Source organism: Equus quagga, chromosome 14, assembly GCF_021613505.1.
Source record: "Equus quagga isolate Etosha38 chromosome 14, UCLA_HA_Equagga_1.0, whole genome shotgun sequence".
In the NCBI taxonomy this organism is placed as follows: Eukaryota; Metazoa; Chordata; class Mammalia; order Perissodactyla; family Equidae; genus Equus; species Equus quagga.
In genome coordinates this window covers 84,311,448-84,326,979 of record NC_060280.1, presented here as the reverse complement: position 1 = coordinate 84,326,979, position 15,532 = coordinate 84,311,448, and the positions used below count along the sequence as shown (strand labels likewise).

The 15,532-nt window shown below is 65.4% G+C and overlaps 2 protein-coding genes across 9 annotated transcripts in view; one reads left to right on the top strand and one right to left on the bottom strand.

The window, feature by feature from the left end:
* DCAF15 (DDB1 and CUL4 associated factor 15) overlaps positions 1-7,121 on the top strand; it is a 12,350-nt gene extending 5,229 nt beyond the window's left edge. The window contains exons 2-13 of the mRNA XM_046685441.1: positions 1,554-1,651; positions 1,735-1,870; positions 2,521-2,627; positions 2,717-2,856; positions 2,936-3,106; positions 4,735-5,169; positions 5,278-5,369; positions 5,469-5,597; positions 5,679-5,764; positions 5,975-6,079; positions 6,152-6,267; positions 6,631-7,121. Of these exons, the coding sequence (XP_046541397.1) occupies positions 1,554-1,651; positions 1,735-1,870; positions 2,521-2,627; positions 2,717-2,856; positions 2,936-3,106; positions 4,735-5,169; positions 5,278-5,369; positions 5,469-5,597; positions 5,679-5,764; positions 5,975-6,079; positions 6,152-6,267; positions 6,631-6,686 (1,671 nt within the window). The 3' untranslated portion in view covers positions 6,687-7,121. The remainder of the gene's footprint in view (positions 1-1,553; positions 1,652-1,734; positions 1,871-2,520; positions 2,628-2,716; positions 2,857-2,935; positions 3,107-4,734; positions 5,170-5,277; positions 5,370-5,468; positions 5,598-5,678; positions 5,765-5,974; positions 6,080-6,151; positions 6,268-6,630) is intronic.
* Positions 7,122-7,213: 92 nt separating this feature from the next.
* Positions 7,214-15,532, bottom strand: part of RFX1 (regulatory factor X1) — a 30,017-nt gene continuing 21,698 nt past the window's right edge. For all 8 annotated transcript variants that reach the window (XM_046685435.1, XM_046685436.1, XM_046685434.1 and 5 more), the window contains 13 exons: positions 14,756-15,119; positions 13,199-13,380; positions 12,143-12,262; positions 11,934-12,049; positions 11,592-11,710; positions 11,402-11,511; positions 10,894-11,045; positions 10,720-10,817; positions 9,598-9,747; positions 9,306-9,514; positions 8,855-9,008; positions 8,730-8,775; positions 7,214-8,590 (listed from right to left, as the gene is read on the bottom strand). In XM_046685435.1, the coding sequence (XP_046541391.1) occupies positions 8,421-8,590; positions 8,730-8,775; positions 8,855-9,008; positions 9,306-9,514; positions 9,598-9,747; positions 10,720-10,817; positions 10,894-11,045; positions 11,402-11,511; positions 11,592-11,710; positions 11,934-12,049; positions 12,143-12,262; positions 13,199-13,380; positions 14,756-15,119 (1,990 nt within the window). In that variant the 3' untranslated portion in view covers positions 7,214-8,420. The remainder of the gene's footprint in view (positions 8,591-8,729; positions 8,776-8,854; positions 9,009-9,305; positions 9,515-9,597; positions 9,748-10,719; positions 10,818-10,893; positions 11,046-11,401; positions 11,512-11,591; positions 11,711-11,933; positions 12,050-12,142; positions 12,263-13,198; positions 13,381-14,755; positions 15,120-15,532) is intronic.

The following is a 15,532-nucleotide window of genomic DNA, read 5'->3' as shown; positions in this document are numbered from 1 at the left end:
GGTGGGTAGGAGGGACGAGGGAGGCAAAGGGAGGGAGGGCGGTCGCGGGGTGAGGGGTTGGGGGCGGGGCCCCGGGGAGGGGGCTCTATAGGGGGGCCGGGGGCGGGGGCCCGGGGAGGGGGCGGGGGGGGGGGGGCGGGGGTCGAGGTCCCGGGGAGGGGGCTCGGATGGAGGGGCGGGGGGCGGGGCCCCGGGGGCTCGGGTGGAAGGGTCGTTAGAGGCCGCTGGAAGAATAAGGAAGGAGGAGGCGATCCAGGGTCACACCCATTTTTCAGCGCCCTGCTCCCATGCCCCTCTGTTATGGGGCCTTCCCGCGCCCTTGGCAGAGCTCCTGCTGCCTGCTTTGGGCTCCCTCTGCCTGGTGTTCCTCTCTGTCCCGGCTCTGAGCACAGGGGAGCTGGGAGTTCCTGTACCTGCATCTGCCTCCCCCACTGAATGGGAAGAAGCCCCCTGGAGAAGGCCTGGTCTTCCCTTTCAGACTGCGAGCTCCTGAGCGGGGCTCTGCCTCCCCCATTAGACTGTAAGCTCCCAGAGTGCCAGAGTCTCTTCCCCCATCACTCTGGGAGCTCTGGGAGGGCACGTGCATCTGCTGTCAGGCCAGCAGCAGTGGGACAGGGCGTGTCTCTGTGCTAGGGAGTAAACCTTCCCCATTCACTGGGAACGTCGTGAGGGCGGGGCTGGGTCTCCTTTTGACTGGAGCTCTCTGGGCAGGGACAGTCCACCCTCAGCCCGGGTGCTCCCTGGGTTGGGCTGTGGCTCTGCCTTTAGCTTGGAAGCTCCCTGGACATGGATTGTGTGTCCCTGTTGCCTGGGCCCCGCTGACGGGGCTCATCCATCAGACTGGTATCTCCTCGAGGGCTGGGCTGTTTCTCCCCCATCACACTGTGGGGCAGGACCCAGGGGCTCTCATTCCTCCGTGCCCAGCTTGGCCTGCCTGTCCCCCCAACGTCCTTCCTTGGTGAAGTTTGGGGTGAGGGAGTTGGGGGAAGGCGGCAGATAACAGACAAGGGGAATCGGGGGGAACCGGAAGGTCTCTGGGCGGGCTCCCCTTCTGTCTGCCTGGACTGCTCCCCAGCTGAGGCCAGGGCTGTGCTGGGGGCCTGAGCACCCCCTGTGGAGGCTAGTGGGTCGGGGACAGGTGATTGCAGTTGGTTAAGTCCACATCCTCACCTCCTTAGGGGTTGAGTGCGCCCTGAGCCAGCTTTCAGGGAGGCAACCAGGTGGCCCAGTGTGGCCAGGGGTGACTGAAGACACTTCCTATGGGAGGTGATGGCAGTGCTGGTCCTCAGAGCCTGGGGGCTTGGCCAAGAGCGCCCCTGAGGCTGAAGAAGTGGAGCTGGGAGGGTGGCTCGGGTCCCTGGTGCAGAGGGAGGCTCGACCGTTCCCACCTTCCAGAGCTCAGACTGCCCTGGACCGTTATGGCTGGCAGTAAGCGGGCCTGCGTGGCGGTCCTGGACCCCACGGGTGCTGCTCCTCCTTGGGAGACGGGACCAGGGGCTGCAGGTGGCATCTGCTGGATGGTGCCTCAGGAGCCCTGGCCACCTCTTCCCCAGATCAGTGGGCAGCTCTCCCCTCGCCTCTTCCGGAAGCTGCCGCCCAGGGTCTGCGTCTCCCTCAAGAACATCGTGGACGAGGACTTCCTCTACGCAGGGTGAGGCTGGGGCCGGGCAGGGGGCGGGCTGGGGCAGTGGGCTGGCCCTGACCTGGCCACTCTGCCCTCCGTGCCCCCCGCAGACACATCTTCCTGGGCTTCTCCAAGTGCGGCCGCTACGTCCTGTCCTACACCAGCAGCAGCGGGGACGACGACTTCTCCTTCTACATGTACCACCTGTACTGGTGGGAGTTCAACGTGCACAGCAAACTCAAGCTGGTAGGGCGGCCTGGCGCCGGCTGCCCCTCCCTCTGCGGGCCCCTCACAGCGCCCCTCTGCGCCTCAAGTCCCTTGTCCATAAAGTGGAGATAGTGCACTCGTGGGGGCGTCGTCAAGACTCCACGTGTTGGGTCAAACCACATGAAATTGCCGTTTTTATAGTTGGAAGTGGGTAAATAGCGGCACTTGCATGTGCTTCCAGTCAGCATCTACGGCCGGGAGAGCCTGGCGGGCGCAGGCGGGGCGGGACCTGTGCGCTTTGTTAGGCCCGAGCAGGCTGCCACCCCGTTAGCCCTGACCGTGACTCCTCGCGGCCCCGGCCCCGGGCGGCGGGCACTGCTGGCCAGTTTGCACGTGAACTCAGAGCTGAATGGCTTCGGGGGATGGGGCTGGGAAGGCGCGCGTCTGGCGAGTCCCCTGGCTGCGTCCTGTCCCGGGCCCAGCCTCCCTGTCTCCCCCACTTGTGGTGAGAAACACTTGGGAGCCTCTGCAGGCTGTTCCCAGGAAGGCAGGGGGCTCCGGGGGCTGCTTGGGGCTCCCTGGCCTGAGGCACCACCAGAGGGGACAGCCCTGCCGGCTCGGCCTGTCCCCGATCCCAGCCCAGCGCAGTGCAGCCTCGGGCCCGCTCTGACGCTGACCGCGCCATGCAGGTCCGGCAGGTGCGGCTCTTCCAGGACGAGGAGATCTACAGCGACCTGTACCTGACCGTGTGCGAATGGCCCAGCGATGCCTCCAAAGTCATTGTCTTCGGTTTCAAGTGAGACCTGGGGTTGAGGGAGGCCGAGGGGGGTGGGGGCCGGAGGCCGGGGGCCCGGGCGAGGCAGCTGAGGGTGTGCCGGCCCCCAGCACCCGCTCGGCCAACGGGATGCTCATGAACATGATGATGATGAGCGATGAGAACCACCGCGACATCTACATCAGCACCGTGGCGGTGCCGCCACCAGGCCGCTGCGCTGCCTGCCGGGAAGCCAGCCGAGCCCATCCAGGTGAGGGGCTGGGGCGGGGCGCGGGCCGCGGCCTCTCTGCCCTGGGCCGAGAGTGAGCCGAGTGGCTGTGTCGCCGCAGGTGACGCGAGCGCACAGTGCCTGCGCCACGGCTTCATGCTGCACACCAAGTACCAGGTGGTCTACCCCTTCCCCACCTTCCAGCCCGCCTTCCAGCTCAAGAAGGACCAGGTGGTGCTGCTCAACACCAGCTACTCCCTGGTGGCCTGCGCCGTCTCCGTCCACTCGGCAGGTAGGCCCGGAGCTGCTGACAGGCCCAGCGCGCACACACTCGGCCATCACTGCCCCACATTACAGATGAGACCGAGGCACAGAGAGGTGGCATCCTTCATCTAAGGTCACACAGCCAGGAAGTGGGAATGTGGGATCCACACGTGGCCATGCCCCATCCCAGCACTGTCCGCTAGAACCTCCACAGGGCTGGGGTGTTCCGTGTCTGTGGTGTCCACTACAACTGCTGCCAGTAGCCACTTGAAAGTGGCCCGTGCAGGCGAGAAACTGAGTTTTTCTTTAATGTAGTTTTGGTTGTGTTAAGCTTAAATAGCCACGTGTGGCCAGCGGCTACCATGCTGGACACCGCCGTGGTCCTTTCTCTACGAAAGGGGAAAGGCTAATTAAACATTCCGAGAGTGGCGAGCGGACAGAGCCCGACTGGCACCTTTGGAGAAATGCCCGTGAGAATCACGAGGCAGGCCCCTCAACAGAGCGGCGGGTGTTAGGATCCTGCGCTGGCTGGTGGTGAGGCGGTGCCCTCCACCCTCCTGGGGCTACAGGCAGTGGGGTGTCCCGGCCCTGTGCCTGCCATGCCCAAGGCTGGTGGCAGGAGCTGGGGACCGCCTGGTGTCCATCCCTGGGGCGCGGGGAGGTAGGACAGCCCCCGCCTGCGTGTGCAAGAGCCCGCCTTAAAGACGCAGGGGTGTGGGAGAAACACGGGAGACGTGTAACCAGATACTGATCCCACTTAGGTATAAAGATGTTTCAGGTTTGCAAGAACCCCGTCAAATAAAAAAAAACTCACTGATGACATTAAAATGGTTGTCCCAGGGGGAGAGAAGGCAGTGGGCACGAAGAGAGGATTAAATGTGTGTGAGGTAGCCAGTAAACCAGCAGGGCCCGAGGGAACTTCCCCCTCCCGCCCCTGTGCTGGCCACCTGCCCCTCGCCAAGCGGGCGCCCCCAGCACAGCACGCCAGGCCTGGATGGGCTGATGCCTCCACCCTCTCGGCGGTGATCCTATTGGGAAAGACCACGTGAGACAGGATTCAGCCTGGGCTCCCACCCAGGGGAGGGGCCCCGTCAGCATGTCCCGCGCCCGTCACCATGGGAGGAGGGCGTTCCACAGAGTGGGGCGTTGCCCCACGGTGCCACGACTCCGGTGGACAGGAGTGCGTTGGCAGACTCGCCTTCTCTCACAGTGTGACCTTAGACAGGTTTCCCTCTGACCCCACGTTCCCCGAAGGGGCTCTGGCCCCTGGTCAGGCAGCAACGGAGACTCCAGGTTGTGCCCGTGCGGGTCCCGCTGGCGTTGGGGTGGCTAGCCGGCCGCGTGGTAGTCTCAGACTTAACTGCCGTGGCTCTTATCTGCTGTCACCGCCAGCTGTGGCTCCCCGAGGGCAGGGATGTATCTGTGTCACAGTGTGTGTGGCACACAAAGGATGTTCGAGAGTAGGATTTGAAGGAATGTGTGCGCGCGCGTGTAAAAGGTTCTTTTCCCTTCTGGATGTTTCAGACTGATTTCTCAGTGTAAGTAGTCTTCTAGAAGGGTCTCCTCCAGGTCAATTTCTAAGAACCCCCTCGGGCAGTGAGGGAGGTGGGGAGAGCAGCCTGGACCTGAACCCCCCCATCGCTTTTTGCCTTCCAGGTGATAGCAGCTTCTGCCAGATCCTGTATGACCACTCCACCTGCCCCCCAGCCCCTCCCAGCCCCCCTGGGCCCCGGAGCCCAGAGGCGCCCCCCGCCTGCCCCAGCCTCTGCCCTGAGGCGGCCCCCGCCCAGCCCTCTGGGGCCCCTGAGCCCTCGCCCGCCATCGCCAAGGCCAAGGAGTTTGTGGCCGACATCTTCCGCAGGGCCAAAGAGGCCAAGGGCGGGACCCCAGAGGAAAGCCGGCCGCCCCCCTGCCCGGGGCCCTCGGGCACCCGCCTCCGCCTGCCCTCTGAGCCCCCAGCCCCTGGTCGCGAGGCAGTGCCCCGGGACAGCCCCCCGGCAGCAGAGGCACCGGCCCCCGAGCCCGGCTACGTTAACTACACTAAGTTGTACTACGTGCTGGGGTCCAGCGAGGGGACGGAGCCAGAGGATGGTGAGCGGGGAGCCCATGCCCAGGCAGGGTCCCGGGCATGGGAGGCTGGTCTGGAAGGGGCCTCCAGGCTTCGCACCGACATCCTAGCCCCACATCCTGTCCCCTCAGAGTTTGAGGATGACAAGATCTCCCTGCCCTTTGTGGTGACTGATCTCCGTGGCCGCAACCTGCGGCCCATGCGGAAACGGGCCGCCGTCCAGGTTAGTGCTAGCGACGGGCAGGCTGAGGGGCGGCCCCGGAGAGCCTCTGGGGTGGTGGTTGGCACCGTCGTCCCCCTGCTCCTCTGTCCGTTGCCGCAGGGTCAATACCTGACAGTGGAGCAGCTCACGCTGGACTTTGAGTACGTCATCAATGAGGTCATCCGCCACGACGCCACCTGGGGCCACCAGTTCTGTTCCTTTAGCGACTATGACATCGTCATCCTGGAGGTGGGCCGAGGTGTGGCCCAGGGTGGGCTCAGGGTGTCCCCATCTGGGGGTCACCCTCAATAGCTGTCACCCTGCCCCCAGGTCTGCCCAGAAACCAACCAGGTCCTCATCAACATCGGCCTGCTGCTCCTGGCGTTCCCGTCCCCGACCGAGGAGGGCCAGCTACGGTGCGTGGGCAGGGACCCCGCCCTCACCCTCGTCCAGCAGGGGCCCACAGGGGAGGGGGGATATGAGAAGACTCCCCTGTCTCCACAACTTGCATTGGTCCCTTCCTTACTGCTCCAAAGACAAAAGCCCTGAGGGTCGCCTCGGTCCTGGCCCAGGGACCCTGTGGTGCCACCTCCTTTCTCTTCTGCTCACCACCCCTTCCCCTGCAGACCAAAGACCTATCACACCAGCCTCAAGGTGGCCTGGGACCTCAACACCGGCATCTTTGTGACAGTCAGTGTGGGTGACCTCACAGAGGTCAAAGGGCAGACCAGGTGAGGCGGGGCCGGGGTGGGGCCCGGGGCCGGGGCCAGGTCGAGGAGAGCCACTCACCCCCTCACCCGCAGCGGCAGTGTCTGGAGCTCCTACCGCAAGAGCTGTGTGGACATGGTCATGAAGTGGCTGGTGCCCGAGAGCAGCGGCCGCTACGTCAACCGGATGACCAACGAGGCGTTGCACAAAGGTGGGCCCCGCGACCCGGCTGCAGCCACAGCTGGGCGCCCCGTCCTGCCAGGCCAGCCCAGAGCTGGGGCTGGTTCCCAAGTGTGGCCGGGAGGACGAGCACGCTGGCCGGGCGGGTGACGCTGCGGACGCTGGCTGAGGGGGCAGCCCAGGCCAGGCCTGACAGGGCTGGCAGGTTGGCGCCTGGGCCCCCAGCCGTCGGTTCATTCGGCAGGCGCAATGGGGTGGCTGCAGGTGGGAGGCAGAGCCGAACTCAGCTGGGCTGCTGCCTTCCGGAGCCCGCATCCAAGTCACATCAGGGAAAGAGGCGGGCCCCTGCTGCAGCCCAGCCAGAGACGCATGGCTGTCCCACGCTTCCCTGCAGGGTGCTCCCTGAAGGTTCTGGCGGACAGCGAGCGCTACACGTGGATCGTGCTGTGAGGGCCGGCCGCCCGCACACTGACTCCAACTACCTCCGCGGCCCGGAGCTGGCCGCCCTGCCCGGTTGGCTGGCCCGCCGACGGCTGGCGCTAGTGTTCAGCTGCGGGCAGGGGGCTGGCGGGGCGGCCCCTGGTGGCCTGAGAGTCTGGACGCTTCTTATTTATGCCTATTTAAGTTGGGAAGGGGTAGAGGGAGGGAGCCCCTGCCCCCCCAGCCCCCCAAGCGCCCGCCCGCCTTCACCCTGCGCTGGGCACGGCCCTGCCCTCTCTCGTTTGCCCCCTCCTCTGCTCCAGGCGTGGGCATCGTCCCCTGGGGAGGCCGAGTGGACCTGGCTCCCTGCCTGTCCCCAGCCTGCCCCACTCGAGGTGGCAAACGTGGCAGCCGTCCCCGCTCCCCTGTCGTTCCTCTTCATGTAATAAATGTTTTATTTCTGAACCTCGCTGAGTTCCCTTGACTGCCACTTGGGGCCCAGCTGGAGCCCCCCCCCCGAAGCCCCCCCAAGGCCCAGCCAGTCAGCAGTAGCCAAATATCACAGCAGAATTTATTGTGTTTTAAGAAAGACTACAAAAAGGTAGAAAACAGCTCGGCACACTAGACTACCACACGCGTGGACACTTTCACCGCCGGGAGAGGGGAACCCCGAGGGCAGGGAGGGGGGTGGATGGGCCACCCCAAAAGCTGTAGCACGCGGAGCACGCAAAATAGTGATTTTTATACAATAGGTCAGATTTTTTTTTTCTTTTTTGCCATAAACATCTCACAGGTTGAAAACACTGAGAAAACCGGAACAGATAAGGCCATGATGGTTGGAAAGAAACCCAACAAGTTACCGACTCCGCTGGGCGGCGCTCACAAATCGCACAATAGTCATGGGGGGCAGGGGCGCACAGCACGGAGGAGAAGCGGGGTCTCCGCGAAGGGGAGGAGCGAGGAGGTTCCATCACAAACCAGCAGCGGGGAGGGCCCGGGAAGCGGGGGTCTTGGGTCTGAGCGCGCGGAGCCCCCAGCCCCGCGGGCAGGCGCAGCCCGCCACCCGCCGCCCGCAGCAGGCCCCTGGGCTCCAGCACCCGCCCGCCCGCCGCTCTTTGGAAGCTGGAGGCGGCGGCCCCGCTGCCCTCCCCGCAGCCAGGCCGGCGGTGCCCCGTCCAGGGCTGCAGGGCGAGGGAGGGCCCAGCTCCGAGAAGATGCGACACCCACGGCTTTAATTGCACTTAAACGGAGGAGGGAGAAGCGGTGGGGTTGTCGAAGGAGGGGTCCCGGGGGCTGCTGCTGACAGTGGGGGGGGGGTCACCAGGTGATGCCCGCCGGCGCCCACCTGGGGCTCAGGGCTGGGCCCAGGGCAGGCTGTGCAAAGCCAGCGAGCTGAATAAGTTAACAGTTCCGCGGGGGAGGGGGCCTGCCTGCCTGCCCCCGGGGGTGGCGGGAAGGCGGCTGGGGAAGGGAGATGCTGCGGGCTTGGGGCCGAGGGGCCGACCTGGCTGCCCCAAGGGGCACCTGGGCACGGCGGCGGGTTCCTTAAGGCACGTCTTTTGTGTCAGAGTTTGCAGCTGCGGCTCCGCCCGGCCCTGTGAATGTGCCGGCCCCATCTCGGAGCCTTCCCTGTCTCGGAGGTCCCCTCCCCGCCCTGGCCGAGGCTGGATCGGTGACAGCGAAGCCACAGAAGTTGCGAAGGACCCTGGCGTGGAGGGGCGGCGGGGCGGGCAGGGAGGCGGGCGGGGCGGGGAGGCCGCGGGCTTAGCTGGAGGGCAGCGCCTGCACGAAGAGCCCGCGCGCGTCCGTGCGCGCCAGCTTGGCCGGCGGCTCCAGGGCCTCGGGGCCCAGCGCGGGCGACTCGCCGCCAGCCGCCAGCGAGATGTCCTGGGGCAACTCGTCCTCGCTCTCCTCCTCCTCTTCCTCCTCCTCGTCTGGGGCACACGGACCAGGCCCGGCTCAGCGCGGGGCGGCGGCGCCCCCAGGGCCTCGCCGGCACCGCCTCCACCCCAGCTCCCCCCCGGCCACCGCCCCCCTGACTCGGGCCCTGGGCAGGGGACACGCCGCGCCTACCTTTGTCCGGGTCCAGGGGGTTCAGCGAGGTGGCCAGGTTGGCGAACTGCAAGGAGAAAAGGGAAGGGGTGAGAGTCCCGCCGAGGGGCGCCCCGCCCGCGCCCTCAGCGCCTAGCTGCGCGCACCTCGCCCATGACGGCGATGGGGGTCTCGCCCTTGGCCTGGGCCACGCGGTGCTCGATCAGGTAGTACATGTACTCGTCATACAGCAGCCGGATGAGGTGGAAGGAGCCGAAGCTGGCGGCGCTGCGCAGGGTCAGGTCCCGGATCACCATGGAGCTGGAGGCGGCGGCGAAGAGGCGGCCGTCAGGCTCGGCCCCGCCCCTCGCCCCCGTCCTTGCTGCCAGGATCGCAGGCTCGAGCAAGCCCAGCTCCCCGCCCGGACCGCGCCAGCTCCTCCAGGGCGCCCATCGGTGAGAGCGGAAGCACCCTGCCTTCGCCGAGGAGGCCGGGCCTTCTCTAGTGCCATCTCGGCCTGTCCTCAGAGAGGAGGGGCCTCCTCTGGGTCCCGCCCCGGGAGGAGGGCCCTCCTCCGGCCCCGCCCCGCCCGCCCGGCCCCGCCCAGCCGGTGCGCACCTATAGAAGGACCACTTGAGGAGGAAGAGCTTGGCGGCCTTGGGGAAGCCGGCGCTGCCCTGGTAGGGCTTGAGCACCTGGCTCACGACGCCGTCCAGCCAGGTCGCCCACTGCTCCAGGGAGTTCTGCTGCTGCAGCGTCACCTTGAAGTCCTGCTCCAGCCGCTGCACCATGCGGTCCTCGCAGCGGCACACCCACGAGGCCTGCTCCTGGGGCACAACGGGCGGGCACCCGGGCTCAGCCACCGCCCCGGGCCGCCCCGCAAACCGCCGCCCGCCTGCCCCGCGCTCACCTGCACGTTGGCGAAGTCCACGCGGTTGAGGTCGCTCAGCATCTGGTTGATCTGCGCTGTGTTCTGCAGCACGGCGCGCGCCGCCTGCGCCAGGTGGTTGAGCGACGTGTAGCGCCGCAGCGTCTGTGCGAAGGCGCCGGCCGCTGCCACCTGCGGGGCGGGGGGCTTGTGGCTTCCAAGAACCCGCCCACGCCGTCCCCTGCCCGCCCTCGGCGATCCCTCTGCACAGCTTCTCCCGAAAGCGGAGGGGAGGGGACCTCGTTGCCTTTGTCGGGAGATCAAGCGGTCGGGAGCTTCACACTTGGAGTCCATCCACCCAAAGTGTGGGTCCAAAAATCAACGTTTTGTGTCTGCCCTTCATTATTATTTTTAATGAGAGGACACAATAGAAATCTCGGAGGGCACTACCCAGAAAAGGCCAGCACGGCTCCCAGGAGCGTTTGTTTCATTTGGTTTGATTATTCCTTTGACTGTCAGCTCTGGGAGGGCTGGGGTTCTGTCCATCTCGGTCACTGAGCCATGCTGTGCATGCAGCAGGTGCTCAATAGATGCATGCTGCATAAATGAATATGTGAGTCTTGCCCGTTCTGAAGGGCGTCGCCCTGGATCCAGCTTCCTGGGCTCTGCCCCGTGCCCTGTGTCCTGCCCGGCCAGGGGCGATTTTTCAGTTCTGCTGAGCTGCCCTCCCAACACTTTAAGGACTAAAAACACCCCCTTCTTTTTTTTTTTTCTTTTCTTTCTTTTTGCCCAAGAGCACGCACATCCAACTCCTCCCATCTACGCAGTTAGTGAATCTGCAGCATTAATGAAGACGCCACGTGTCCCTTCCTTACAGACGCTGCTCTTGTTTTCTTTTAAGAGTCTGTCTATCTCTGAACACCCAGCGCACTTTGTCTTAAGGCTGTCTGAGGAGAACTACCTGAAGTCTGCACATGGCTTTGATGGTTTTAAGACGCTGTGCTGCATACAAAAATACCACCAAGGGGTTCTGTTGCAGAAGTGGGGACCTGAGGAGGCTAGTTTGTAAAGACAACACCCAGAGCTCAGTCTGAGGGGACAGGCATAGGGACAAATCTTACAGCCTCTGGCAGAGGGGCCCGAGGCCCCAGCCCCCAGCCTCACCTTCACCCGCAGCATCTCCTCGGGGATATTCACCATGGCGTGGGTGAGCCAGCTCTCCAGGCTTTTGGCAAAGTTCCGGATGGCTTGGGTCAAGGCACCTGTGGGCGGCAGCGGGGACTGATCAGGCCCGGGAGGCCTGGGGGGGGGCGGGGGGCGAGGGGGGCGTGCGCTCACTGGGGATGGGCCGCAGCACGTCAGGGATGAGGATCTCCACCAGGCCCTGGTACAGCACGTTGTCACAGTGCTTGGTCCACTGCAGCACGGGCTCGAACTTGGAGAGGAGCACCAGGCTGGCCTTGGGCAGCCGCTTCTCGGCCTCGTCGTGCCTGTGGGCACCCACCCCACCCAGGGGTCACAAGGACACTCCACGGCCCGGCCCCAGGGTTAGAAGGGCACAGCACCACCCTGCAGGGCAGGCGGGTGGTCCCTGCCTCCCCCAGGCCCTAGTGCCCCAGGGTCAGAGGCAGACCAGTCCCCTGCACCCCGGGGCCCCGGCCCGCCCATTGCCGGGAGGCGGTGGCTCGCAGGGCTCCCAGCCCACACACTGAGGGTCAGCCCCACACCCGTGCACGTCTGGAGCCGGGATCAGATGCAGGGGTCAGGCAGGGGCCCTGCTCCAGCCCCCCAGCCCCAGGTGCTGACTCTGACAGTCCCCCCCCCCCCCCCATCCCGAGGGACTCACACGGCCAGCGGCGGTGCCTCGCTGGGCTGGCTGAGGTTGTACCGCCAGAAGGTTTTCCAGAGCGTCTCCACCAGAGGGAACTGCAGGTTCACCATGACGTCCACGATGGCCTGTGGGGAGGTGGGCTCAGGGCCGGCCGCGAGGCCCCCCGGCCCCGCCCCGGCTGCCCCCACCGGCTTGCCCACTCTACCTCACAGTGCTCCCGGTACAGGGCCTGGAAGGCCTTGATGTCCCCGGGCCCCACGCCCTCAGGCAGCACCTTGCCCTGGAGGTCGAGTTCTGAGAAGTCGGGGAGGCTCCTCGAGGCATCTGGGGCAGGAGGGGACGCCATGAGGCCCTCCGCCCCCCCCCCACCCCGCTGCCCCCTCGAGCCTCTCCCTGGGATCCCATCGCACTGTCGCCACTCTCCCGCCAAGCAGCAACCCCCAGTGCAGAGGGGGCTGGCAAGGCTCAGGGAGGGCAGGTGAACCATCTCCCACTCTCTGGGCCCACAGACCCTGCCCCACGCCCCTGTGGGCTGGGGAGCCCTCACCCAGGAACTGCTGGTACTGCTGGACCTGGGCGCTGATGTCCGACAGCCCGCTGGCCGGCTGCGGCCCCACAGCCACGCCATTGGTCATGCCCTCCATCTTCTGGATGGGCTTGAGCCTGGAGAAGAAGGGTAGGCAGGGCATATGGGTGGGGGCTGGGCAGCATGGCCCTCCCCACCTGCCAGCACGGGGTCCAGCACTGCGCTCCCACCTCTGCTTCTGGGAGAAGGGCTGGCCGCGCATGGCCATGTGCTGCTGGTCCTCCATGAGCCGCAGCAGGGGTGAGCTGGCCTTGATGCGCAGGCCGTAATAGTGGTACTTGGAGTTGCCCCTGCAGGGAGGCGGAGGGTGAGGGCCGGGTGGGGCCGCCAGGGGCTTTCCACCCCGCCCTACACCATGTGCGCTCTGCTTAGGGAGCAGACAGAGCCCGGGGGCTGATTCACGTTCCACAGAACCGGGGATGCTGCACTGGGCAAGCATAGGGGCTGCGGGTGCCAGGAGAGGCCCCCGCTGCCCGAGCTCTGTGAAGACAGGACCGGCATCTGGTTCACTGCTTGTGCCCCAATCCCAGCCCGGGGCTGGTGCCCAGCAGATACACATGCACTGCTGCCCTCAAAGCGCCGGGCGCGGCTCTGAGTACTTGGCCCAGGCGAACCCAGGTACTCCTCCTCCCCACCCCAGGAAGAGTGCTCCTAACATCCCAGATGGACAGGCCAGGCGAGGAAACTGAGGCACAGGGAGAGCCACTCCTTTGGCCCAGGTTATGCATGCCTGCATGAATGAGGTGATGCCTAGGCTGGGATGTGGCACCAAGAGGCGAGCAGGCTCAGCCCGGGGGGTATGGGGTTGCAGAGGACAGGAAGGAAGGTGGGTTCGTGGGAGGGGTCCTGTTCCTTCCTGGGAATTTGCCGACTCACAGGCCCTGACTGAGCACCAACTGTGTGCAGCCCCCACTCTCAAGGTGGACGCCTCTCAGCACTGGAAGACAGATCAGGAGCGAGACGCACATAAGAGAAAAGACAGGCTGGTGGTGCTGCGAGCCAAGGAGAAGTGGGCAGGAGTGGGGTGTGGGGAGCGGCGGGGAGGGGAGCAGGCTGCACTCTAGCGAGGGGCCCACAGGTCTGAGCAAGAAGACGGGGAAAGGCACTTGAGGTGCAAGGCAGAGCCAGTGCAAGGGCCCTGGGGCCAGCAGGGCTGGAGCAGAGTGAGCGAGGGTGTGATGGGGAGCTGAGGCCCTCCTAACTTGGGCGGGCTGTGGAGGGCCCACCTGGTGCCGAGGCGGCGGGTACGCAGGCCCATGAAGACGGAGCGGATGAGCTTGCCGAAGGAGGCGGCGTTGACTGGCTCCAGCTTCTGCTCCTGGCAGTGCAGCAGGTAGTGGCAGTAGAGCGTGCTCCGCGGCAGGCTCACGCCCTCCGCCGTCTCGTAGTTGTCCAGGAGCCACTGGACCTGCCGGGCGACAGGAGGGTGCTGAGCTACCCGATTCTCGAGTGCTCGTTGCTAAGTGCACTCTGTGCCTATTTCTGATCACGATCCTGACAACCATACCTTGTATCACCATCACCCAGGGGAACTAAATCCCAAGGAACTCTCTAGAACCACACTGTCCAACACCAGTCGCCACCAGCCACACACGGCTCTTTAAATACAAATTTAAGTCATTTTGTACTGAGTGGAAAAACGCACTGTCAGAAGGTCCCACAGAATATGAATCCATTCATAGAACATTCTCGAGATGACAGCATCCCGACATGGGGAGAGATTAGGGTTGTGAGGTCACTACAAGGGGCCAGCAGGTGGGAGGTCTTCAGGGTGGTGGGAGGTTCTGCATCTTGACTGTGGGGAGTTTTCCTGATCCACACACGTGACGCAAAGACCCAGAAGGAGCCACCCCCAGGGTCCCCAGTGGTTGCGTACAGCGCCCCAGGTACGTGAGGTGTAATGGGGGTAACCTGCGCGAAGGGCCACGGGGACCCCTCTGCACTATTTCTGCAGCTTCCCGGGAATCTACACTTATATCAAAACAGTTAAGAAAAAAAGCAATTCAACTCAAGTCCTCAGAGACCCCAGCCACGTTCCAAGTGCTCAGCAGCCACCCGTGGCCAGAGGCCCAGGTGCCGGGCAGCACAGAAAGCATTTCCGTCCCTAAGAGCCTTCTCTGGACACACTGTTCTAGTGAAGCAGGTCTGCAAACGGGGGTGAGAACCCACTGGGGTCATGAAATCAGTTGCATGGGTCCCGACCAGCATTAAAACCCAGCTGGTCCTCGACCAGCATTAAAAACCCGCCCAGAAGGGAGGCTGTGTCCTGCCAGCCAGGAGTGCCGCCTCCTGGGGAAGCTGTGGCTGGGTCACGGGGTCCAGAGTGGGCAGCCATGCCAGAGGGCGTGAGGCAGCAACCTGTGGAAGCCATCGCCCCAGACCTGGAGCTCCAAGAGGACAGGGACCACCTCGGGACCACCAGGCTCTGACCTACCCATGGTCACAGAGGTAGCCAGGGGCCCGGTCAGGGCTGGGAGCCAGGGCTGCCTGAGCCACCCGACCCAGGCCTCCAGGCAGCAGGAGGCCACCCCGCTGGCTCGGGGCAGCTCCTCCCAAGCGGGGTTCTTGGGGCACCGCTCTAAGAGCTTCCTGCCTGTTCACTGAGGGCCAGAAAGGCCGAGTAACTCGCCTGAGGTCGCACAGCGAGGATTCCGCCCTGGCCATCCATCCTTACCTGAGCACTCTGGCACCAGGGTGCCCAGGGTCTGCCCTGGTGACCACGCCCCCGCCCCCACCCCGCTACTGCCACCTCCCCACCCCCACCTCCCCTGGTGGGCACTTACAGTGGCTGGCGAGGCACGGGTGGTGTGAGAGTAGGACTGGCTGGCCCCACCCAGCATGTAGCCGCCCTGGATCACGTAGGTGCCCGCTGCGCCACCGCTGCTACCGCCACCCCCGCCACCGCCGCCACCTGTCCCGCCGCCGCTGCCTCCGCCGCCGCCGTTGCTGGCGCCGGCCCCGCTGCTGGTGGCGCTGGCGACGACCGGGCTGCCGGACACGTACATGGGCACGGAGCCGCTGCTGGCCACCGCCTGCGAGGTGGCAGGCGCGCTGACCTGGGCAGGCGTGCCGGCGGCCTCGTAGTAGCTAGAGCCCGGCGCGGGTGTGTAGAGCGGCGTCTCGGGGTACGGGTAGGTACCGGGGCGGCTGCAAGGAGGCAGGCGGCCGTCAGGGCGCGAGTCAGCCAGGGCGACCGGACGCTCCCGGGGGGGCTCCCACCCCGCCACTGGGGTCCTCGGCACGGTCCTTGGACACAGGAGGGAGCCCCCACCTCCGCCTGATCTGACCGGGACGAGGACCAGGGGACTTGCCACAGGCCACACACCTCACTCAAGCGAAAAACGATTATTGAGTGCCTACCGTGTGCTGGGCCCTGTTCTGGGCACCCTGGACCCCACACGGAGGAGACAGAAAAGGCCCAGCTAGGGGGAGTTCTAGTTGAGGAGAGAGCCTAGAAGCCAAGACCAAAGGTCAATAGAGGGCACTGCAGAGGTGGGGCACCCAGGAGGCAGAGGAGGCAGGCAGCGCTGCTGGAGGCAGGGGGCCACCCTGGGGGGCCG